This window comes from Natrix helvetica, assembly GCF_964273705.1.
Source record: "Natrix helvetica genome assembly, chromosome: 16".
Lineage (NCBI taxonomy): Eukaryota > Metazoa > Chordata > Lepidosauria > Squamata > Natricidae > Natrix > Natrix helvetica.
In genome coordinates, this window is record NC_138563.1 from 3,720,555 (window position 1) to 3,745,480 (window position 24,926).

The 24,926-nt window shown below is 45.6% G+C and overlaps 2 protein-coding genes across 2 annotated transcripts; one reads left to right on the forward strand and one right to left on the reverse strand.

Moving 5' to 3' along the window:
* Positions 1–934: 934 nt before the first annotated feature.
* On the reverse strand, positions 935–14,976 carry MPZ (myelin protein zero). Its single transcript, XM_081967809.1, has 6 exons — positions 14,839–14,976; positions 7,644–7,810; positions 7,046–7,259; positions 5,522–5,657; positions 4,285–4,342; positions 935–4,099 (listed from the first exon to the last, which is right to left on the reverse strand). The coding sequence occupies exons 1-6, from the start codon at positions 14,903–14,905 to the stop codon at positions 4,004–4,006; spliced, it is 738 nt and encodes a 245-aa protein (XP_081823935.1). The 5' UTR covers positions 14,906–14,976; the 3' UTR covers positions 935–4,003.
* A 2,630-nt stretch (positions 14,977–17,606) lies between these two features.
* Positions 17,607–24,659, forward strand: SDHC (succinate dehydrogenase complex subunit C). Its single transcript, XM_081968372.1, has 6 exons — positions 17,607–17,704; positions 18,910–18,966; positions 19,532–19,633; positions 21,906–21,967; positions 23,003–23,166; positions 23,548–24,659. The coding sequence occupies exons 1-6, from the start codon at positions 17,685–17,687 to the stop codon at positions 23,650–23,652; spliced, it is 510 nt and encodes a 169-aa protein (XP_081824498.1). The 5' UTR covers positions 17,607–17,684; the 3' UTR covers positions 23,653–24,659.
* Positions 24,660–24,926: the final 267 nt, after the last annotated feature.

The following is a 24,926-nucleotide window of genomic DNA, read 5'->3' on the forward strand; positions in this document are numbered from 1 at the left end:
TTCCTGTATTATTATTCAGAGGGCTTCCGTTGTTCCCCGGCTCTCCGTGAGTTTTGGAGAAGCAAAACATCTCAAAGCTGATGGAGGGAGAAGGGAGCGTGCCAAGAATGGCCTTTCCAAGGGCGAAGGGATACTTCGGGATATGCAAAAGAATTCAACAGGGAGCGCTGATAATTGCGCTAACGAGCTTGAACTAACGGGATAAGCCGTAATGATGAGTGATTTAAATAGGGCTGAAATCCCGGTGGAGGGATTGGCGGCTTCCCAAACACCAAAGGTGAAACACCGCAAAAGCAAAATTTCAAGGTTTGAGCCTCAGGACACTTTATGCTTAATTGGGACTTTTTAAATATTATATAATATTTAATAGATAGATAGATATCGTGATTGATAGATAGATAGATATAGTGATAGATAGATAGATGATGATAGATAGATAGATAGATAGATAGATAGATGATAGATAGATAGATAGATAGATAGATAGATAGATAGATAGATAGATTAGATGATAGATAGATAGATGATAGATAGATAGATAATTAGATAGTTGATAGATGATAGATAGATAGATAGATAGATAGATAGATAGATAGATAGATGATAGATAGATAGATAGATAGATAGATAGATTAGATGATAGATAGATAGATGATAGATAGATAGATAATTAGATAGTTGATAGATGATAGATAGATAGATAGATAGATAGATGATAGATAGATAGATAGATAGATAGATAGATAGATAGATAATTAGATAGTTGATAGATGATAGATAGATAGATAGATAGATAGATAGATAGATAGATAGATAGATAGATAATTAGATAGTTGATAGATGATAGATAGATAGATAGATAGATAGATAGATAGATAGATAGATAGATAGATAGATACTATTAGGATCACAGACCACAAGAGAGCCAGCTGGGTACAGAAATGTCAGTCTTTTTATTAATTCTTTGTCATTTTAATGATGTCGTTTGTTTTTCCACGGCGGCTGCTGCTGTTTGGAAGACAACTCCGGGGTTGAGAAAATTGTACACATTTACATGGAAACCATTTTTTTAAAAAAAAAACAAACAAACCGCAGTTTAGTTTTCTAGGATTCCTCGCGACAACGTGTGCTACACAGAATGTTGTGGTTTTTTGTGTCTGGGGGAATCGTCTGCTTATGTACATTGCTTTTAGCAGCGTCATTTGACGTTGTGAGATTTGAAGAGAAGAAAGAGTCTGGGAAATCGGTAGAGAGTGTTTGAAATGGGGTAGTGGGTTGGACTAGAAGACCTCCAAGGTCCCTTCCAACTCTGTGATTGTGTTAAAACGCACAAACCCAAGCTGTCGTGTGCTTGCTAACAAAATGATGCAAGGACTTTGGCTGTTTTGCTACTGATGGAACATGTTGTCCTAGAAGTTAATCTGAACCGAATAATAATAATAATAATTAAAAAATAAAACAGCAACATCCAAACAAGAGCAAAAATAATGGAGAAAAATCAAAGCCTTTTGTCTACCCACATAACGTCATGCAGAATTCGGTCACTGGGCAGAGAAACACAGCAAGGAAGGGGAGAAAAAAATTATATCAATATAATATTTCCGCAGGTTAATCATCAATTTCATTCCCCAACCAACCTTTTGCAGATCGTACGGTTTCACGACTGTCAAGACGATGGTTTAATTTCCCTCTCCGGAGACGCCTCGAAGATGTCAAACAAAGTCAGAACAGAAGTATAAATTTGTCTGTTTCGACAGACTTTGGGGGGAAACGGGCAGAATAATCTGCATTTTCTTCCCCCTCTCCCTTCTAGAGGTTTGCAACGGGATGAGAATTTGCAGTTCTTTGAGACGGGATAAGAATTTGCAATTTTTTGCAACGAGATGAGGATTTCCCAGCAGGCAAAATTGGGCAGCCTCTTTAAAATTGAGCACAGCCCCCTCCCTGAGAAATTTTAGGGATCGTCTTAATGGGTTATTTATTATTATGGAATTACTTTTTCACTTCCACTGAAATCTCTCAGATGCTTTGCTCAAGCGGGAGGCTCCGAATTTGGCCTAAAATGAAATCTCTCTTTAGTATCACTACTCTTAGGATCAGAGGGAAAGAGAGAGACAGAGAAAGAGAGAGAGGGAGGGAAGAAGAGGGAGAGAGAGAGAGAGAGGGAAGGAGGGAGAGAGAGAGAGAGAAAGAGAGACAGAGAAAGAGAGAGGGGGGAGGAAGAGAGAGAGAGACAGAGAGAGAGGGAAGGAGGGAGAGAGAGGGAGAAAGAGAGACAGAGAAAGAGAGAGGGGGGGAGGAAGAGAGAGAGAGACAGAGAGAGAGGGAAGGAGAGAGAGAGAGAGGAAGAAAGATAGACAGAGAAGAATTTGGGGCATTTTGTTTTTAAAATATTAGTTTTTCTTCCTTCGTTTTGTTGAGAAGTTTTGCTCAAGGGGGGACGCGATGGTGGGCAATAAGATGTTTTTTTCGTCCCTCCTGGATGGAATCTTTCCACCCACCCACCCACCCACCCCCAGGAAAGGAAATTAAACCATCATTGTGAGTTTGTGAGATGCAACGACGAGAATCTGGTTCTTCGGATTAAAAAAAAAAGGAGAAAAAAAAAATCTTAAGAAAATAAAATTACACCTGTGCTCGAATCATGGAGCCGAAGAGCATCACAGCGGTTAGAGCAGAAGAAGGCACCGTTTTAAGGAGAATTTTGCAAATTTGGGGCCAATTTATAAGACTCGGGAGGGCGAGAAGGACAGGACACCCAGTAGGTTTTCTCCTCATGGCGATGGACGGCGTTCCAGGGGCCGGTGGAAATCTCCCTTTAGTGAAAACGATAAGCAAATATCCTGCATTTATTTACGGACGTGTGTTGACCGAGTTGGTGAGTTTGGGACACCTCAGAAGGGCACAAAGAGCTAACCCACAATGTTGGTTCGAGACAGATCAAGGTTTGTTTCCGATCTTCCTTAGCAGAAGAACCTGGAACACAGGCAGGCTTCAACTTGCCATTGTTTGTTTAGTGACCATTCAAAGTTATAATAGGGCTGGGAAAAAATGGTCCTCACCCTTGCGACCGTCACAATATGATCGTGGTTTGGGCACTTGTGGCAAAGGTCAGGTGTTGAGCTCACCGCATCCACAAACCAGTGTTTGTGATCTTTCCAATAAGGGAAAGCCAGCAAAGGAAGGTTGCAAGTCACTCTTGTGGGGTGACTCATTTAATGACCACAATCGCTTAATAACGAATTTTCCAGCCTTTCTCGTGGTCGTAAATTGAGGACTACCTGTGCAGAGGATGGAATCTCTGTTGTTGTTGTTGTTGTTATTGTTTAAACTTTGTGTTTCTTAGTGTAGGTATTCATCCTAGCCCGATTGTGCCACGCGAACCAAGATTCCTCTCCCAAAATTGCAGGGGGGGAAATGGAATTTATATCAGTTTGTTGGTACTAAATTCTATCGGACCTTGGTTAGATTATTGTAGCCGTACAGATGACCATACAACTCATAAATGCTTTCATTTCTCAACTTTAAAATGTGTGGACTACAATGCACAGAATTTGCCAGCCAAAAATCTGACAGTTGAACGCCACACATTTTAAATTTGATGAGCTGGAGAGATGTGCATTAAAACATCATGGCTGGGCTGCAGCCTTCCCAACGGCCAGCAGGTGGAAGCAGAGGAGCCCAAACCAACTCCTTGCCGCTACCTGCTGGTGGTCAGAGGTACTGCAGCCTTGATCTGGTAATCTTAGCCAAGCCAAGAGGACTGGGTGGAGGAGAAAGGGGGAAGAGGAGGGCCAGGAAAGGCGCCGCGTTCGAATTAGACGGCTGAATCGCTTTTAAGGATATTCATGAGGGCGTTTTTGAGGCTGTTTTTGCTGGGGGACTTGACGGCGGGCTTGAGGCCTTCGGCCTCGTGGTGGTCCTTCTTCGCTTCCATCTCGATGGTCATGACCACCTGTTTCTTGGCCGCCTTCTTCTCGATACCTTCTCTGCCGGCTAACCGCTATTTCTTATCCTTGCGCGAATCTCCCAAGCGGGACTTTTTCTCGCTCGATTTGGTGAGGCGGCTGTGATCCAGCATGGCGTACAGGACGGGGGTCTATCAAAAGGAGAAAGAGAAGAAGAGAAGAAGGTTGTCACACGGGAAAATGGCAGCTTTGACGACCGTCACGGCTTATGACCATACTAGGCAGCCTCAACGGCGGTCGTAAGTCGAAGGCCACCTGTAAGGCTGACAGATCCTTATTTGGGGAGCTTCTTCCTCTCGCCCTCCCAAAGGCTCACCTGATGGCGTCGTTTGGAAGAATCCTTCCCCAGCCTCAGTTTCCCTTTCTCCATCGCGCTAAAAGCGGAGACAAGAAGAGAGAGGCGTTGTTCTGAGCTAGGCTTCCCAATAAGGCATAAATCACACATTTAATCCCAAAGACCCTCTTTTATTTAAACGGCTGTGAATTAGGGTCATTCACAGCCCATAATGATTCACAAATAGTCTGCGAAGAGTCCGACACCTTGAACGATGGGATTCATGCAGCCCCCACTCCAATTTGGAAGAAGCGCAGTCACGACGCCCCGTTGCAAAGCAGGAAGGTCTAAGGTAAAGCTTCCCCTCGCACATATGTGCTAGCCGTTCCCGACTCTAGGGGGAGGTGCTCATCTCCGTTTCAAAGCCGAAGAGCCAGCGCTGTCCGAAGACATCTCCGTGGTCATGTGGCCGGCATGACTCAGTGCACAGAACGCTGTTCCATTCCCACCAAAGGTGGTTCCTGTTTTTCTACTTGCATTTTTTAAACATGCTTTCGAACTGCTAGGTTGGCAGAAGCTGGGACAACGAACGGGAGCTCCCTCCTTTACACGGTGTGAGGGATTCGAACCGCCGAGCTGCCGATCCTTTCTGATTGACAAGCTCAGCATCTTAGCCACTGAAGGTCTAAGGGAAGTCTAAATTTGGGGCTCTCTGGAGATGCAGGACTACAACTCCCATCATTTGCCCGCCAGGCATGGGAGTGGTTGCCAGGACTCAGGGTGGGGGTGGGGTGGGGTGAGGCATCAGGTTGGAAAGCTGTCAAAGAGATGTCAAAGGAAGAATTTCCTGCCCCTTTAATATTTCATAGTTAGAATCCCATCGGAAGGAGAGATAATAAAGAAGATATTAGATTGTGCAGAAATGAATAGGCTGACATTGAGAATAAAGGACAAAGAGGAATCAATGTACGACAGGACATGGGGGCGATTTTATGATTGGCTTGAGAAAAGACACAAATAGAAAGAGAAAAGGAACAAAGCACAAAACAAATAACTCAGATATTATTAAATCAGGAGGAGGGGAAACAAGAAAGTATGAAAATGTAAATATACGGGCGGAAAAATGACATGAATTGACAAATGTTAAATAGCAATTATAAGAATGTATATTTAAGAATGAATTTGAAAGGAAAAATAAAAACACTTTTTTCAAAAAAATACATTTAATAGTTAGAGAGGAATGGGGGTACAGGAGGCGAGGGGGGATTTGGGGGGTTACCTGAGTCGCCTTTGGAGAGTAGCTTGTCTTCTCAGCCAGCAGTACCTGATAAGGTAAGCTATCAGTAGGACTACTAAGACCACGAGCAAGACTCCTCCGATGATTCCACCCAGGACTTGGCCATATTTGGTTGGAACTGGAAAAGAAGGAGAGAACAAGAGAGAGAGGAGGGGAGGGAGGGAAAGGTGGAGAGGAATGAAAAAGGTAAGGAAAAGATAGGGAAGAAGGTGGAGGAGAGGAGGAGGAAAGGGAGAAGAAGAGGAGGAGGGGAAGAAAAGGAGGAGGAGGAGAGAGAGCAGGAGATGAAAAAGGAGAAGAAGAAAGGAAAGAGGGAGGGAGAGGTGGAGAGGAATGACAAAGGTGAGGAGGAGGAGGAGGATAGGGAGAAGAAGAGGAGAAGGAGAAGAAAATGAGAAGGAGGAGAGAGAGAAGATGCAGGAGATGGAAAAGGAGAAGAAGAAGAGAAAGAGGGAGGGAGGGGTGGAGAGGATGGACGAAGGTGAGGAAAAGATGGAGGAGAAGGTGGAGAAGAGGAGGAAAAGGAGGAGAAGAAGGAAGGAGAAGAAGGGAGAAAGAAGAGGAGGAGGAGGAGAGGAGGAGGAGAGAAGATGGAGAGGAGGTGGTGAAAAAGAAGAAGAAGGGAGAAGGAGAAAGAGGAGGAGAAGCAGATGGAAAAGGAGAGGAAAGGAATAGAAGGGAGAAGGAGAAGGAAAAGGAGAAGAAGAGAAGATGGAGAGGGGAAGATGAAAGAGAAGAAGGGAGAAAGAAGAGGAGGAGGACAAGAAGAGGAGGAGGAGGAGGAGGAGCAGGGAGAAGGGAGAAGGAGAAAGAGGAGGAGAAGAAGGAGAGAATATTATTAAAATATCCAACATCTCCAACTAGCTTTGCTCAGCAGTCCTGCGTCAACTCAATCATTGCATTCCAGCCACCCTTTCAAACATTACCCCCAAAGGTTGAGGTTCCCCATAGAAACCTGGCCCATTGAGTTCAATGGGTTGCAAACTCAAGGAGAAGAGATTGCACAGACTTAATAGGTAGGGCATAGAAATTGGGGGAAGAGATTGGCAAAGAGTAGCTGTTTCTTCTTCCCTCCCTCTTTCCCTTCCTTCCTTCTTTCCTTCCTTCCTTTCTTCCTTCTTTTTATTTTCTTCCTTCCTTCCTTGCCTCCTTCCTTCCTTCCCTCCTTTCTTCCTTCTTTTTATTTTCCTCCTTCCTTCCCTCCTTCCTTCCTTCTTTCCTTCCTTCCCTCCTTTCTTCCTTCTTTTTATTTTCCTCCTTCCTTCCTTCCCTCCTTCCTTCCTTCTTTCCTTCCTTCCTTCTTTTTATTTTCCTTCCTTCCTTCCCACTCCTAGACCAACTCCTTCAGTTCACCCCAAAAGTTAGGGAGTCACATTATAAATTGCAATTTGTAATTTGTATATTCATAATTGTATAATACAATTACAATTACGAATGGCAGAGATTACAAATGAGATGAATTACAGTAACACCACAAACGATTTCCCACCGATCAATGAGTATTACCATTCTCAAAGACGTAGAGGGTGACTTGTGATGTTCTCCCCACAATGTCCGGTGGGTTTTTGACGTCACAAGTGTAGGTCCCGTTGTCGGTGTATTCCAGGTCATGGATGATAATGGAGCCGTCTTTCCAGCGAGGGTCTCCGATCCACTCGATCCTTTCTTTGAAGGACCCAACGTTGTCGATGTAGTGCTGGCCTTTGGCGTAGTGAAATATCTGGGGTTGGAATAAGAGCAGAAGAATTGATGGGACGAAGAATTACCACCGGCTTGACCGAAGAGAAGAATCAGATCGGGAGTGTAATATATATGGAACCACATGAGGGCAGCAGAGACTAATGCTCAGTTTCTGCTGCCCTCTGGTGGGCTTCTGAAGTTTAACAGCCAAACTATTATATAATACATATACAAATACAGTATATACAGATATATACAGATATACAGCTAACAAGTAGATGATATAGATAGGATAGATAGATAGATAGATAGATAGATAGATAGATAGATAGATGATAGATAGATAGATAGATAGATAGATAGATAGATAGATAGATAGATAGATAGATGATAGATAGATAGATAGATGGATTTTTTTGTTTACCGAAATAGAGTCCTTTCCACGTTCGGGCTGAAAGTGCCACGTGATGGAAATGTCGTCGGAGATCCACTCATTGGACCAGAAGGAGCAGGAGAGCTTAATTTTAGATCCCATCGTGCCATGGACCTCGTTTGCCGTGTAAACTTTGATGGCCCAGGTTGGAGAGAGCACTGCACACAAACAAACAAAGCAAAGCAAAACAAAAGCAGAGAAGGGTGAAATTAATCGGTAAATTAACGAATGGGTGGATCCGTGATCCCTTTCCTAAGCCTTCCGCCCAGATCCCAAAAGGGCAACCCCACTTAACCACAACCAGATTAAATACATTTCAAAGCCCGAAGTTGATCTGTTGACAGATGCCGTATCTGGAATGCCTTAGGCATAAAAGCTACTGGGAAGACTTTGGACCAATCACCAGGAGACGGTGAATTATAGTTCCACCTTAGGCATGCAAGCCAGCTGGGATCCCTTGGGCCAATCACCAGGCGACAGTGAGTTCTAGTTCCACCTTAGGCATGAAAACCCATTGGGTGACTTTGGGCCAATTGCCAGGCGACGGTGAGACAGAGAGAGAGAGAAATAGAGATAGATAGATAGATAGATAATAGACAGAGATAGATAGATAGACAGAGACAGACAGATAGAAAGATAGGAATAGATAGATGAGATAGATGGATGGAGGGATGGAGGGATGGATGGATGAGATAGATGAGATAGATATATAGGCATAGATAGGTAGGTAGGTAGGTAGGTAGGGATAGAGATAGATTTATTTATTTATAAAAACTACCGAAGGCAGGATAAAACCCCCGAGAAATAAAAATAAAATAAAAGAAATTTAGAAAAAATGAGGGGGGGGGAGAGAGAGAGAGAGAGAGAGAGAGGGAGAAAGAGAGAGACAGAGAGAGAGAGAGACTCATTGTTGTGATACAAAAACCCACAATGGGTTTTGTGGGATTCCCACACACACACTTCTGCCTCCCCCCCCCCCATTTGGGAAGTGGGTAGCTCCTTCCATAACCCACCCACCCCTTGTGGCCCGAACAGGACAGAACATTGCTGAGCGATCTCGAAGTTGTGACATTTGCCATCAAAGGACCCTTTTGTGTAGCGTGAACAATCCTTTCCTTTTCTCCCTCCCTGGAGTTGCAAATTCCAAAATGTTGGGGTGGGGGCTGTGGGGATGTGTGGGAAATTTCCCTCCTGGCTTTTTGCCCCCCCCCCAAAAAAAACCAGCCTTTTTCTCTTCGTCTAATCCACCCTATTTCCAACCCCCCCCCCTTTCACACACTTTTTCAGTGTGATTTTGTGCCCATCTAGACAAAAAAACGATAAAACACACAACCACGGAACTGTTCTGTGAAGTTTGCGAGGCTGGCATTTCGGGCATTCCTCTCTATGTAAGGCTTTGTTGGCCTTAATCATGGTTTGTTGGGGGTTAAACCTCGACAAGCTGGTTTAAGCGTGGTTTATTGGTGGTTAAACCTTGCCAAGCTGGTTTAATCGTGGCTTATTGAAGGGCTGAGAATGGCGTCAAACCGTAATGTGCAACAAAACCCTTCCGGGTTTTTAATGTGAACTTTTCCTTAGCGATCGGGATTAAAATCTACGCAAGGAAACTAGCTCTAACGTGTAGGCCGGAGTTTAAGCCTCCCGTAAAGACCAAGAAAGATGCTAGTCCTCATGATCCTAAACGGAAGAGAGTTAAAGGGATGGATTTCTCCCGAAATATTCATCACTGCCCAGCTTTGCAGTTTCAAACTGAGGGTTTTTTTAATTTCATTTATCTGGGGACATCCTGAGATGGGTTTTGAGGCAGATAAGCTTTGCTTCTTAAGCCCTGCTCCTCCTCCTCCTCATGGTTTATGTAGTCACATCTTGGAAAGGCTGGGAGGGAGGTTTTCTGGAGACAAAGCGGAGGTGACTCGGGGTTGTGTTGATATGTATATATTTTTGCAAGCTTAAACCCGGAGGCTTTTCAGCTCACCGAGTTTGCACAGAAGCGGAGGGATAATAAAAGATTAAGCAGGGAGGATAGCAAGCGGAACAATGAGGATTTGGGAAAAGGAGAGAGGGAAGGGGGCAGAAATATTAACTTTCTGGGACGGCAAGAGATAGTGCTGGGTGTCCGTGGCAATTGTAAGAAGATAAATTGAAATTTTTAATCATGGTGTGTTCTAACTAACCCGTGTACAGAAGGAGTAGTCTTTAACATTGTCAATGGGGAAATAACATTTCCTTCCTTCCTTTTCTCCATCTTTCACCTTCCTTCCTTTTTCCTTCCTTCCCTTTATTTTCTCCATCCTTCCTTTCCTTTTTTCATCGTTCCCTTTCTTTCTCTTTCTCCCTTCCTTTCCTTCCTTTTCTCTCTTTTTCCTTCCTCTCTCCTCCCTTCCTTTCTCTCTTCCTCCTTCCTTCCTCCTTTGCTTATCAAAAGTCTGCTGGGAAGGTCGCATGTAGTGGTCCCAAGACCCCACAATGCCACCATTATCGTAAATGTCAATCATCCAAATTTTGACCACGTGACTTTAGCGATGCTGTGGCCGTCATAAGTGCGAGGACTGTTCTTAAGTCACTTCTTACAGTGCCTCGTAACTACAAACTCTTGCTAAACGAATGGCTATGCCAGGGATTTTCTGTAACTCTGCTATATTACTCCCAAGAAAACGTGTTATTCCACAACATTTTTCTTCTTTAAAAAAATCGCTTCCTCCTGATTTAAAAGTCACTGCATTCCAGTTCCCACCCCTTTCCCATTTCTAACCTCTGCCGTTACTATCCCTTTTAGTTTAATTTTTAAAATCCTGAACTCCTGAAATTTTCCGCTGATGCCGATTTTGGCATTAGGCGGAGAAATTAGGAGCGCTGAATACATTCGTCACCTTGAGTTGTTTATAAAAATAATAATAATAAACCCGGGATGAAAAAGCCTCTGAAATCAGCATAAATAAAATTTCGCTTCTTTTGGCTCCCTTGTTGCTGAGGATTTTAAAGAAACTCATTGTTTCTGCTTCTTTTCCCCATTTCATGGCAAGGAGCAGCTGGGTTAAACATGTCACAGCTGATTTGTACGGTTCATAAACCCCGATTCCTTTGCCCATCTTAAATAAACCAGGAAATTACACTGTTCTCCGTGATGAGGCTTGTTTCCCCAGGGCTCCGTGCATTTGGCGAAGAAACACAGTAAAAATAACCAGCCTCGTTCAACCTTTGGTATAAGGATGGAACTGAATTGTTTTCGATTGCAACGGGGAGGGTACTTCGAAGAAAATTAAGAATATTTGCCTCTCAGATCTCACCAAGCTCTTTCCCTATTTCCCAAACCTAGCTTGCCTTCAAAAGTTGTGGGAGCTTCATCTCTGGAAGCTTTCAAGAAGAGACTGGACTGCCAGAAGTGGTGTAGGCTCTCCTGCTTGGGCAGAGAGGGTTGGACTAGATGACCGAGGTCCCTTCCGCTATTCTATATTCAATAGGACTCTGTTAATCTGTTAAATCTGGGCTAAAGCTTTCAAGAAGAGACTGGATTACCAACAGTCAGAAAGGGTGCAGGGTCTCCTGCTTGGGGAGAGGGAAGGATTGGACTAGATGACCTCTGAGGTCCCGTCTAACTCAGTTAATCTGCTCCAAAGTACAATTTTGAGCAACCATCAAGAGGAAATTAAGAGGGAGATTTAAGGGGGAAAAAGGGGTTAGAATTAAAACTCCCCAGAGATTGATACGACTGTTTAAAAACTCTCTTTTATTGGCTGCAATTAAGAAAATTGTGGGGGCAACAGATGTGCTGGGCTGAGATTTGGAGTAATATAAATATTTATATATTTACATGACTACATATAATCATAATTTTTAAAAAGCAAAAGTCTGGGAGAGATTGTAGATTGGGTTGCAAAAGAAATCGGATCCTGAATTCAAAATCATAACAGATTTTAAGTTAGATCAGTCCGTCCTATTGAGCTGATTCTGAAAACCCGACAGTTGGTCCTGGATTCAAAATCACAACCGATTTAAATTCGATCCACCCATCCCGCTGATCTGATCAAATCAAGGGGAGGAGAATGATCAAATTTAAATCTGATATGGCTTTGAACTCAGGACCGCTCGAAAGCTAGTTCCATCGTACTAGGAAAAACAAGGAAAAATTACATTATTTTCCCTTAAAAAAAAAACACCGCAGACTTCAGTTCTATATGCGTTCATACCCGTTGCATTAAGCCAAGAATCATAGCTATATTCTGGCTTAATGCGATCTCTCAACTCGGATTTAGAATGATCCGTTCTGAACCGAACAAATGCATCGTCTAATCTTCTAAGTTCATACATATTGCATCATTAAGCCAAGAATCATGGTTCTGCTAGTGAATGAAAACTTTCTGACTTGCTCTCCTAATTCTTTGAATTGTCCCTTCCTTTCTCAATTCCTTCCTTCCATTTCTTTCCAACAGGGTCATAAACGTAGTATTATTGTCACTTTTCGGAGCAAGAAATCTTTCTGGAACTCCTGAATATAAAAACATCTATTTTGGAGAACCGATGTCCTGCAAACTGGCCATTTTTGCTTTACAAAACAGAAATTGCCTAGAAAATGACTGCAAATGCTTAAAAACAGACACGATCTGGCAGGATTAGCCATGGGGGATGCTGGGACAGTTATAATCAGAGATAAATAAATTTAATTTGTCAGGTCAAACCTGTGTCTAGCCCAACACAATTCTTACTTCTGTTTCCTCTCCCGCACCCAATTCCCATGTTCATTCCTCCAAAAATAATGGGAAGATGTTACAGAGCACTAGAAAATATATTGCTTTGTTCTGCTAATGCGCTTCTCAGCTCTACAGGAAGCAATTTTATCTGTCTGCCCCCGTAATGGGTTGCATTTTTCCCCCCCTTCCGAGTGGAAAGAGAAATGTTATAACAATGAGCACCCCAAAAAAGGAAGATCTTTGCTGAAGCCCAAACAACAGAAAATGGAGATGTGTTTACCAGATTCTGAGACATCCCCAGTTTAATAAATCGATTATTTTACAGATTAAGGTCATCCATGAAATTTCAAGGCAGGTAATACTTCTACACAGGTTTGTTCATCCTATTACAAATCATGGTTTGTCCAGTTTGGGGTTGACCCCAACCCAAAGTGGTTTTTTCCCAACAAACCACCATTCAGCAAAGTCACTGTGTGGTGTGAGTCTCATTTCTCAGGTTTTAAAAGGCGTGACGAACAAAACGGAAAATAGAGATGGAAGGGACCTTGGAGGTCTTCTAGTCCAACCCCCTGCTCAAGATCCTACGAGACACGGTTGCTTCTCTGCATGACCAGAGATCTCATGATTATGAATGGTTCAATTAATAACGGCCAGTCACTGTTTTCTCCTGCTTAAAATTGGAGGCCCTTTTTTGGATGTAGGCGTATTATTTAGAAGCCGCGGCTCACAATATTAAACCCTATTTTTTAAATTGGCACGCCTAACTTTTGCCAGGGATGCGGTGGCTCAGGTGCTAAGACGTTGAGCTCGTCGATCAGCAGTTTGGCGGTTCGAATCCCTAGCACCACGTAACAGAGTGAGCTCCCATTTCTTGTCTTGGCTTTTGCCAACCAAGCAGTTCGAAAGCAGGTAAAAAATGCAAGTAGAAAAATAGGAACCACCTTTGGTGGGAAGGGAACAGCGTTCCATGCGCCTTTGGCGTTGAGTCATGCCGGCCACATGACCCCGGAGACGTCTTCGGACAGCGCTGGCTCTTCGGCTTTGAAACGGAGATGAGCACCGCCCCCTAGAGTTGGGAACGGCTAGCACATACGTATGTGCGAAGGGAACTTTTAACTTTACCTAACTTTTGCAACTTCTGGTTTTTGATCCTGTCCTTTAGAAATTCATAGTGTTGTTTTCCCTCTACCAAATCTCACTCAATTGGTCCTTTCCCTTGATTTTTCCCACCCAAACCCCAGCAGAAAACAGTTTGGGAAGGAAAATTCAACGTAGATGTTATTGAAGGGTTTATTCACACATGCCACCATTCCTGGAGAAAATTGAACATGAAGCTTTGAGGTCTAAATTGTCAATAACCTAATATGGAGAATTTCACCCTGGGATCCTCCTAGAATTCATTGCCTTTCGAATTAAACCACGATCCTAACCCTCATTAACCAAGCCAGGCCAAGCAATCTGAATGACCAATGAAATCTGCAGCCATCTAGGAATGGTTTGCTCTGCTTCAAGTCCTCTTAAGTATGACAAAAAAAAATCAGACTTGCAAGAGGGCGGGAGAACTACATAGCCCATGTTGCAGCACCGGAGGAAAAAAGCCGAAGCTCAAAATCCCAAAAGCAACCACGCCGGGGAAATCGTGTTAGGAAAGCAGGACATCGTAAAAGAAGATGCTCGGGACAGTTTTTCAACAGCCCGGGGGGAGAGCCTCCAGCTTCAGAGGCAGTCTACCCCTAAAAGATCCCCTGATCAGGGACGGTTGAAAAAAATAAAACCAAACAGAGGTCACCCCCTTCCAGAAAGGGGAGCTGAGTATCTCATCCTACTTTTGAAGACAACGGTTGGTCTGAAATGGGATAGGATCTCCTGCTTAAACAGGGGGTTGGACTAGAAGACCTCCAAGGTCCCTTCCAATGCTTTTATTCTGTTATCCTTCCTTCCTTCCTTCCCCATTACTGGGGGGTTTTCAAGAAGAGATTGGATAACTATTTGTTTGAAGTGGGATAGGGTTTCCTGCATAAGTAGGGGGCTGGACTAGAAGACCTCCAAGGTCCCTTCCAACTCTGTTCTCCCTCCTTCCTTCCTTCCTTCCTTCCTTCCTTCCTTCCTTCCTTCCTTCCTTCCTTCCTTCCTTCCTTCCTTCCCCAACACTGGGGGGTTTTCAAGAAGAGATTGGATAACCATTTGTGTGAAATGAAGACCTCCAAGGTCCCTTCCAATGCTTTTATTCTTCCTTCCTTCCTTCCTTCCTTCCTTCCTTCCTTCCTTCCTTCCTTCCTTCCTTCCTTCCTTCCTTCCTTTCCCATTACTGGCTGGTTTTCAAGAAGAGATTGGATAAACCCTTTGCCTGAAACACTCTAGTCTCCAAGGGATTGGACTAGAAGACCTCCAAGGTCCCTTCCAACTCTTCTGCTTTTAGATACTTACAGTTTGGGCCCTATCTGCGTTTTTTGTTTTGCAAAACTTGGGAAAACCTTTTCCTGCAGCGTGCAACTTACCCACAGTGGACAACAGGACTGACCACAGCAAGGCCTGGCCCATTCCGGCATTGGCTGGGAGCCCCATGTTTCGGGTTAGTGTCCAAGTCCCAGCCACATGGGAGGGGAAGAGCTGGTAGCGAAAGCCGCGGAGGCCACCCCGGTCGAATGCCGTGGCGAGGGGGGGAATCCTTGGCTTAAGAACCCGCCTGCCCCCGAGGATGCTATCTCTGCAGAAATCTGGGACCAATGAGAAGGTGGCGTGTGGCTGCCCAAGCAGTGGGGAGGAAAAAATTGGAGGGGGGGAAGAGAAGACCAACTGCCCCACCTCCCCCCCCCCCGACCCCAAAGAGAACAAAACATAAAAGCTTGCATTTATGGGGAGCTGTCGGGAGCATAGCTGGGCAACAAGGCTGCATTCTTGGCAGGGTGTGGGTGAGGGCACAGCCTTTGAAAAAAATGCCACTTTTCTCACCACCCAACAGAGGCAAAGCGTTTGGCCAGGGCCAGGAGCGGAGGGGGGGGGGTTGTCTGTCATTTGAGTTGGAGTCTTTTTCAGGAGCTTGATTGACAGGGAATCGATGGAGGGTGAATTCCGATCGGAGGGAGTTTTTGCAGCTTAGGGTTGAAGCACTGATGGTGTTACCTAGTTGGGTCTTGAAACGTCTGCAAGAAAATCACCAAGCTCAGAGAGCACCAAGGACCCCACAGTTCTCTTCCTCCTCCTCTTCTTCTTCCTCCTGCTCTCTCTTCCTCCTCCCACCCTCCTCCTCTCCACAATCCCCATTCCCTTTTAGCACTGATGATGTTACCTAGTTGGGTCTTGAAACGTCTGCAAGAAACCTCCCCAGCTCAGAGAGCACCAAGGACCCCACAGTTCTCTTCCTCCTTCTCCTCTTCATCCTCTTCTTCTTCTTCCTTCTCCTCTCTCCTCCTCCTCCCACCCTCCTCCTCCTCCTATCCACAATCCCCATTCCCTTCTAGCACTGATGATGTTACCTAGTTGGGTCTTGAAACGTCTGCAAGAAAATCACCAAGCTCAGAGAGCACCAAGGACCTCACATTCTCTCTTCCTCCTCCTCCTCTTCACAATCCTCATTCCCTTCTAGCACTGATGGTGTTACCTAGTTGGGTCACAAAACGCCTGCAATAAAACCACCAAGCTCAGAGAGCACCAAGGACCTCACAGTTCTCTCTTCCTCCTCCTCTTCCTCTCCACGATCCCCTCTCCCTTCTAGCACTGATGATGTTACCTAGTTGGGTCACGAAACGCCTGCAAGAAAGCCACCAAGCTCAGAGAGGACCAAGCAACCAGTGTGACATTCCCTCCCCATTGGGTCATCCGATCAATTTTGCTTGGTAGTTTTGCACATCACCTGGACTGGCCATTGCAAAGAAATTCTTTACTGAGCCAGTAAGGGGGGGGGGGGGGAATCAGCTTAACCAATTACAACTTTCCTTATTATTATTACTAATAGATTAACAGAGTCGGACGGGACCTTGTAGGTCATCTAGCCCAACCCCGCGCCCAAGCAATGCTTGAAGTCAACTGGATTAAGAAAAAAAAGCCAGAATGAAAATGTTGCATATTTTTTTTGAAAGACATTGCAGTTGGCAGGCTGGGGGAAACCACAACTGTCCTGGGTTTTAAAAACAGGAATGCTAGATTCAGATTTTGTTCACAAATTGCTGAAAATTAGACACTTGTCACAAATGAAAGATAAAAACGGTAAAGCCGAAGAAAAATCAGATGTCTCGCGCGTACACTCTTGCCCCTTCCTGGAAATCTTTGGAAATCTTCCTCCCAGGCCACTATTTTCAGTACAATCGCAGTTTTTAGTAGGCGCTACGCATTCCAGACAGCACAAAGGGGGTTTGTGTTGCGTTCTCTTTCGTCTTAGCCAAGTTCCAAAGTGGGCAGTTGGATTGGAAGATGTTGGGGTTTGCAAACTGCCGTTCATTTATTTAGAGAATATTTATATGCTCAGAGTTGAACTGTGCCGTCCTTGGTGTTCTCTAAACTCTGTGGTTTTCCTGCAGACGTTTCATGACCTAACTGGGTAACATCGTCAATGTAGAAGGGAAAGGGGTTTGTGAAGAGAAGGAGGAGGAGGATGTAGAGGAGGAAGAGAAGGAGAGGGGAGGAGAAGGAGTGGGGGGGGGAAAGAATGTCTTTATGGCCTTTTTGGCTCTCTGAGCTTGGTGGTTTTCTTGCAGACGTTTCATGACCCAACTAGGGAACATCATCAGTGCTAAAAAGGAGTGGGGATTGCAAAGAGGAGGAGGAGGAAAATAAAGGAGGGAAGGAGGGAGAAAGGAGGACTGGGGTGTCCCTGGTGCTCTCTGAGCTTGGTGGTTTTCTCGCAGATGTTTCATGACCCAACTAGGTAACATCATCAATGCTAGAAGGGAATGGGGATTGTGGAGAGGAGGTGGAGGAGGGAGGAGGAAGAAGAAGAGGAGGAGGAGAATTGTGGGGTCCTCGGCGCTCTCTGAGCTGGGTGGTTTTCTCGCAGACGTTTCATGACCCAACTAGGTTACATCATCAGTGCTACAAGGAAGCAGAGTTTCCAGAAAGGAGGAGAACAGATAGTCCACCCCCACCCCCACCCAGCTGTGGGGTCCTGGGTGATCTCTGAGCTAGGAGGAGGAGGAGGAGGAGGAGGACTACATCCCCCCCCCATCCCCGGGTAGGAGATTATGGGTACTGTAGTCCCCCCAGTCTCTGGGAAGGGCAACCCCGCCTCCTTCCCACCCCGTAGTGCCTCCAAGCGCCCCGCGGCTCCGCACTTCCGCCCTTCTTTCCCTCCGGCGACGGAAGTCGGGCGGTGACGTCAGCGCGCACTTCGGGGCGCCTGCTGGCCAAGATGGCGGCCTCCGTCTTGAGGTGACCGGAGAAAAAGCGCGCAGGAGGGGACGGGGAGCCCCGCGGCGGCTTCGCCTCGCCTGGAAGGGCTTCTCGGTGGCTCCCGGATCGGAGAAACACGCCTGTTCGGGGCCGGGAAGGGGGGGGCATTATTACGCGCGGGGTGACTTCGGGTGCGGGGAGGAGGGGATTCACACGAGCACCCAAAGACACATGTCTCCCCCCCTTTTTTTCCCATTTCCTGATCGTGTATTCAGTCCGTTTTTCCCCCTCTGGGGAGGGAGGGAGGCGTCGGACTGCACAGCCCATCCTCCCCAGCCTGCAGGGCTCCTCCTCCCATGCAAGCCGGGGGTGATGGGCGCTGTAGTCCGACCCCCGGTGCCTTGCGAAAGACAAGGAGCTCTGGTCTGCAAATTGAGGGGCGTACACGTGTCTGGTGGGTATTGTCTGAATGGCCCAGCATGGATGGCGCCCCCTATGGATTGCGCCTCGTGTGAACGTCGCCTCTTGAACCGGGCTTTAAATGAAACCAGGGGATCCAAAGCAGCATAAGGAAAGTGTCGAGAGGTGGAGGCCTGAGTTCGAGTCCTCCCGCAGCCACGAACGCTCTTCCTTTGCTCTTCCTCGCCGCAGCCTACCTTGCAGGGTTGTTGGCGGGGGGAGGGGGGAAGAATTGTGAAGATCAGAGTCCTGGGGACACTTTGGGGGGTTGTGGCTCTCATACCTAAGGCAGGACTAGAACTCCCCGTCTCCTAGTGATCAGCCCAAAGTCACAGAGCCAGCTTTCATGCCTAAGGTGGGACTAGAACTCCCAGTCTCCTGGTGATCGGCCCAAAGTTGCTGAACCAGTTTTCGTGCCTAAGGCGGGACTAGAACTCTCCGTCTCCTAGTGATTGGCCCAAAGTCACCCAGCTGGCTTTCATGCCTAAGGCAGGACTGGAACTCACCATCTCCCAGTTTCTAGCTTGGCGCCTTAACTATTAAACCCAACCGTTGTGGTCTCTCAAAGACATGGCTTTGGAATTTATGCAGCCCAAAAAACCTCCTTCAGAACTGGGCCAGCCGTTGAGCCACCTTGTTCTCCAAATATCCTCTGGGCCGCCTCCACGGTTCAGAAAATCCTTAATGCTAACCCTGCGAGGTAGGCTGATAACACATAAAGCACAAACTCCGGGCTATCCATTCAACGCATCCTGTTATTATTATTATTATTATTTCTGTTTCAGATTAGCGGGCTGGCGTTGCCTCTGTCTCCGCCCGAACGCGGGATTCTCCATGCGTCAGTAAGTGGCCATCTGGACGATGTGTATGTGTATGTGCTAAGCCCCTGAATTTTGTTCCCGGTGACGGTTGTGATGGCCATAAGTGCGAGGACCAGTTATGAGTCTCTCTCTTTTTTAGCCCAGTCGTTAGTTTGAACGCTTGCTAAACAAATGGTCGTAAGTTGGGGACTGCCTGGACACATTACTGATGTCACCTTGTAAAGTGTTTCCATGACTACTATCGTTGACATAGGAAAAGGGTGGGAATTCCATGCATATCTTTGGCCAGAGTCAGGTCTCGTATTCCTACAGCTGACGCGTGAAATGCGCATGTTCACAGCCTGCTGTAGCACCTTGTTGGTGGATGTGATTTATGACACAGACAGAAGGGAGGGAATACAGGGGTAAAGTTCAAATGCAATTCTCCGCAGAAGAACATGCCAAAATGTTGATCCTAATAAATGAATTGATTTCTTTTGAACTTTGTCTCGAGGCTCCTAAATTAATTAGGGCACCTTTTGGGAACTTCACAACTGGGTGTTTTTGGGGTCTACCTCCTAACACGTTCTCGGCGGTTCTTTTCCAGGGTGCTCCCCGTGACGACGTCAGCGAAGGAAGAAATGGCCAAGTTTTGGGAGAAGAACACCGAATCCAAACGGCCGTTGTCCCCGCATATCAGCATTTACAAGTAAGGGGCGTCTTTGAATTGCGCTCAAGCGCATTTCATAATGTCCTGGATTGCATTCCTTCCCCGCCGTTCTCCCACGGGAATTAACATCCGCTAGGCGGGCTGGGTTGAAACAGAGGTAGTCCTTATATCCCGCTTTATCCCGCGGTTTACAGAGTCAGCGTCTTTTGCCTCTCAACAATCTGGATCCCCCTGTCAATAAATGCCAATAAAGGAGATTTTTTATAGCTCGGGGCAAGGAGGGGTCCTTGATGCGCTCTGAGCTTGGTGGTTTTCTTGCAGGCGTTTCATGACCCTACTAGATAACATCATCAGTGCTAGAAGAGAGAGGGGTTTGCTTTCTGCAAGCAAGCCACTTGTATATAAACAGAGAGCAAACTCCTCTTCCCTCCTAGCACTGATGATTTTGCCTATTTGGGTCATGAAATGTCTGCAAACAACCAAGCTCAACAGACCCCACAGTCCTTCCTCCTCCTCCTTTTTCTCCTCTTCCTCCTCCTCCTCCTCCCTGTAACTTCCATTTTCTTCTAAGCACTGATGAGGTTACCTAGTTGGGTCATGGAACGTCTGCAACAAAACCACCAAGTTCAAGGAACACCCAAGACCCCTGGATGGAAATGTCCTACCTAACCCATCACGCTGAGCTTCCCTCCTCCTTTTCGTGTTCTCTGTTGTTGTTGTGGCCGTTTACTTAATGACCGCACCCTTCACTTAATGGCCACCGCCAAAAAGGTCGCAAAAAAAAAAATCAGGTCCCATGAACCTGTGCCCCAAATCACCACAATCTTAACCGCCGTAACTCCAGGGCTCTCTTTCAGCCATAAGTCAAGGACAACCTGTACCTCCATTGACCTGCGCTGAGTTGCTCCCCCGGGGGAGAAGTTGCAACCCCAAAATTGGTAGCCAAGCTCAAAATCTTGGTTAATTTCTCTTTAAGTCCTTGGCCAGTTCCTCTGTCCAGGAGAATTCCCCCCCCCCCCCCCCCCCCCCCCTGTGTGGCCTTCTCATTCCTCAGCCGCCTCCACGGATTCCAGTGTTCCTTCTCTGGAAGGATTCCTCAAATAATTTGGAGTGGGGAGCAGATCAGAAGAAGAGCTGGAACAGTTTGCCCTGGCCTGGCCTGAGCTCAGCACTCGGGATACAGAACAGCGTTGGAAGGGACCTTGGAGGTCTTCTAGTCCAACCCCCTGCTCAAGCCGGGAGGCCCTAGGCCGTTTCAGATAAATAGTTGACCAGTCGCTTCTCAAAATACCCCAATGAGGGAGAAGGAAGGAAGGAAGGAAGGAATAGCAGAGTAAGATAATAACAGAGTTGGAAGGGACCTTGGAGGTCTTCTAGTCCAACCCCCTGCTCAAGCCGGGAGGCCCTAGGCCATTTCAGATAAATAGTTGACCAGTCGCTTCTCAAAATACCCCAATGAGGGAGAAGGAAGGAAGGAAGGAAGAGCAGAATAAGATAATAACAAGAGTGTGAAGGGACCATTGAGGTCTTCTAGTCCAACCTCCTCAAGCTGGAAGGCCCTAGACTAGTGGTTCTCAACCTTCCCAATGCCGCGACCCTTTAATACAGTTCCTCATGTTGTGGTGACCCCCAACCATAAAATTAGTGGTTCCTAAGACCATCAAAAATATGTGTTTTCTGATGGTCTTAGGCGACCCCTGTGAAAGGGTCGTTCGACCCCCAAAGGGGTCCCGATCTACAGGTTGAGAACCACTGCCCTAGACTGTTTCAGATAAATAGGTGACCAGTTGCTTCTTAAAATACCCGTGAGGGAGAAGGAAGGAAGGAAGGAAGGAAGGAAGGAAGGAAGGAAGGAAGGAAAAAAAAAGCAGAACAACAGAATAACATAGTTGGAAGGGACCTTGGAGGTCTTCTAGTCCAACCCCCTGCTCAAGCAGGCGACCCTGTAGCATTTCAGACAAACGATTGTCTAATCTCTTCTTGAAAACCCCCAATGAGAGGGAGGTAGTAGGGAGGGAGGGAGGAGGAAAAAAGAATACAAGAGTTGGTAGGGACCTTGGAGGTCTTCTAGTCCAACCCCTTGCTCAAGCAGGAGACCCTATCCCATTACATACAAATGGTTGTCCAATCTCTTCACAAAAACCTCCTGTGTTGGAGCACCCACCACTTCTGGAGGCAGGCTGTTCCACTGGTTAATTCTTCTAACTATTGGCCTGTATGTCCTTTCCTCCTTTCTTTTCCGCAAAGAAATGTCAGCCCTGTCATTTCTCGGTTCAGCTCATTACAGCATCCTTCCTTTCCTTCCTCTTAGGTGGACCCTGCCGATGGCTATGTCCATTACTCACCGCGGGACCGGCGTGGGAATGAGTCTAGGTAATTTCCTTCCTCGTTGATTGGCAAGGAAAGATGCATGGATGCATGGATGATAGATACGGTAGATAGAAAGATAGAAATACTGGAGATAGAGACAGATAGATAGATGTAGAAAAATAGAGATAGAAAAATTGATAGATAGATAGATAGATAGATGATAGATACTGTAGATATAGATAGAAATACTGTAGATAGATAGATGATAGATAGATAGATAGATAGATAGATAGATAGATAGATAGATAGATAGATAGATAGATGGATGGATGGATGGATGGATGGATGGATGGATGGATGGATGGATGGATGGATAGATAGATAGATAGATAGATAGATAGATAGATAGATAGATAGATGATAGATAAGATAGATAAGATAGATGATAGATATAAATATAGAAAAATAGAGAGATAGAAAAAAGAAAGATAGATAATAGATAGAAAAATTGATAGAAAGATGGATGGATAAATAGAAAATAGATAGGTAGAAAATTGATAGAAAGATGGATGGATGGATAGAAAAATTGATAGATTGATAGATAGATAGATAGATAGATAGATAGATAGATAGATAGATAGATAGATGATAGATAGATAAAAATAGAAAGATAAATAGATAATAGATAGGAAAATTGATAGAAAGATGGATGGATGGATAGATAGAAAAAGTGATAGATAGATAGATAGATAGATAGATAGATGATAGATGATAGATAGATAGATAGATAGATAGATAGATAGATAGATGATAGATAGATAGATAGATAGATAGATAGATGATAGATAGATGGGAGAATGTATGTATGTGTAGGTAGGTAGGTAGGTAGGTAGGTAGATAGATAGATAGATAGATAGATGATAGATAGATAGATAGATAGATAGATAGATAGATAGATAGATAGATAGATGATAGATAGATATAGTAAATACTATAGATAGATAGGCAGAGAGATGATAGATACGGTAGGTAGATAGATGATACACTGACTGACTGACTACCTGTATCCTATTCCTACTGGATGTGTTTCCTCCCCAGGTGTGTCTCTCTTTGCGTTAAGCGCCTTGGCTCTTCCTGGACAGTTTCCCGACTACCTGGATATGATTAAGTCATTCTGTCTGGGACCCGCTCTAATTTATTCTGCCAAGTTTGCTTTGGCCCTCCCTCTAACCTACCACACCTGGAATGGGATTCGGCATTTGGTAAGTGGCCTTTTGAGCAACCAATACTACCGCTAGTATGTCTTCCTTCTATCCATCTCCTTCTTTCCTTCCTCTTTTTCTTCCTTCCTTCTTCTTTACCTTCCTACCTACCTACCTTCCATCCATCTCTCCATCCTTCCTCTTTTCCTTCCTTTGTACCTTCCTTCTTTCTTTCTTTCTTTTTCTTTCTCTCTCTCTCTCTCTCTCTCTCTCTCTCTCTCTCCCTCCCTCTCTCTCCCTCTCTCTCTCTCTTTCTTTCTTTCTTTCTTCTTTCCTGCACAATGGTTAGAATGCATTTGGGAGAGTCCAGCTGGGTGCTACCCCCAGGTTAACCTCCTAATTCCTCGTCTTATGACGCCCTCTTTGTCTCCTCTTTTGTAGGCCTGGGACATGGGCGTGGGTTTCAAGATACCCCAGTTGTACCAATCAGGCGTCCTGGTTCTCATCCTGACGGTTTTCTCTTCCCTTGGGATCGCGGCCATGTGACGAGATACGAAACACGCCTCTCCCTTTGCTCGCTCCCCCAACTTTCTAACTTTGCATCCCCCCCCCCCGAAAAATCAGGTTCAATCAAGGACTTCGGTTTGTTAATTAGAAAAATAATTGGAAGGGACTGAAATCGGCCAAATTCACATTTTTTTTCTTTACACAGTCGGAGTATCTCCAACTGAATCCGTTCTCCTTGGATTCCGGTAGGACCTTTCTCATTCTCATTATGATTAGTTTCCTTCCCTTCTTTTCATCGCGAGAGGCCACAATTTTACTCACTGGGGGGGTCTGTGTGTGTATATGTGTGTGTGTCTCTTTCCCCCCGACCGAGGCTTAAAACCCCCGCCGCTTAAAAAACACGGCTGAGCTTTCGAAACTGACATTCTCCCACGGGCCGGACTCTCCGCTGCTTTCTCGGAACAATCTTCCCCTTTGAAAGACCCACCCGGGGCGAACTGCAAACGAGGGCGTGGGCGCGCACCCATTCCGCAAAAGAACAACGCCGTCCATTGAGAGTGAGCCGGCGCAGAAGAATCACACATTGGCGAACGACCTCCAGTCTGGCTGATGGTTTTTGTTTTTCCAAGTGGGCCTGGAGCTCGGAGGGACGGGTGTGTGTGTGTGTGTGTGAAGGCAGGCTGAAATCTTGCAAACTTTCCTTTGCAAGGCAGTGAGGGGGGGGGGGGGAAACAGCCCCTACTTTTGCAATTAAATTTTTGGAGAAGGCAGATTTTTTTTCTCGACCTTGGTTAAACGAATTGTCGGGTTAATTGTTCCTGGTGGCTTTTGAGCCAACGTCAAAGACAGATTTTGAGCCTTCCCTTCCCCGAAAAAACACAACCCACCCGTTCGTTCTCTGTAAATATATACGTCTTGATTTTGCTTTTCCACTTGTGAATGATGATCTTTTTCCCGAAATGAAGTTTCTTCTCTTGGGGGGGTTGTTCTCCCCCCACCCTCCATGAAGATTATTTTCCGGTTAATAATAAACGTTGAAAAATCGACCTGTTTGCTTTCGTTGACGGGGCGGGTTTGAAATCCAAGGGGGATCTTTTGCAGATTTCAGCATCGCCATCAAAACGGACCGATTTAAGAGTCCATCCTTCCAAATAATGGACTTTCGTTTCCTTCTCTTGATTTTATTCATTTGTTCCATTTATTGGCCGCCCGTCCTGCCACGCCGTCTTAAAAGATAAAGCTAAATTTACTTTAAATTTACTAAATTTACAGGCAGTAATTTACTTGCTGCGGTGGCTCAGCGGCTAAGATGC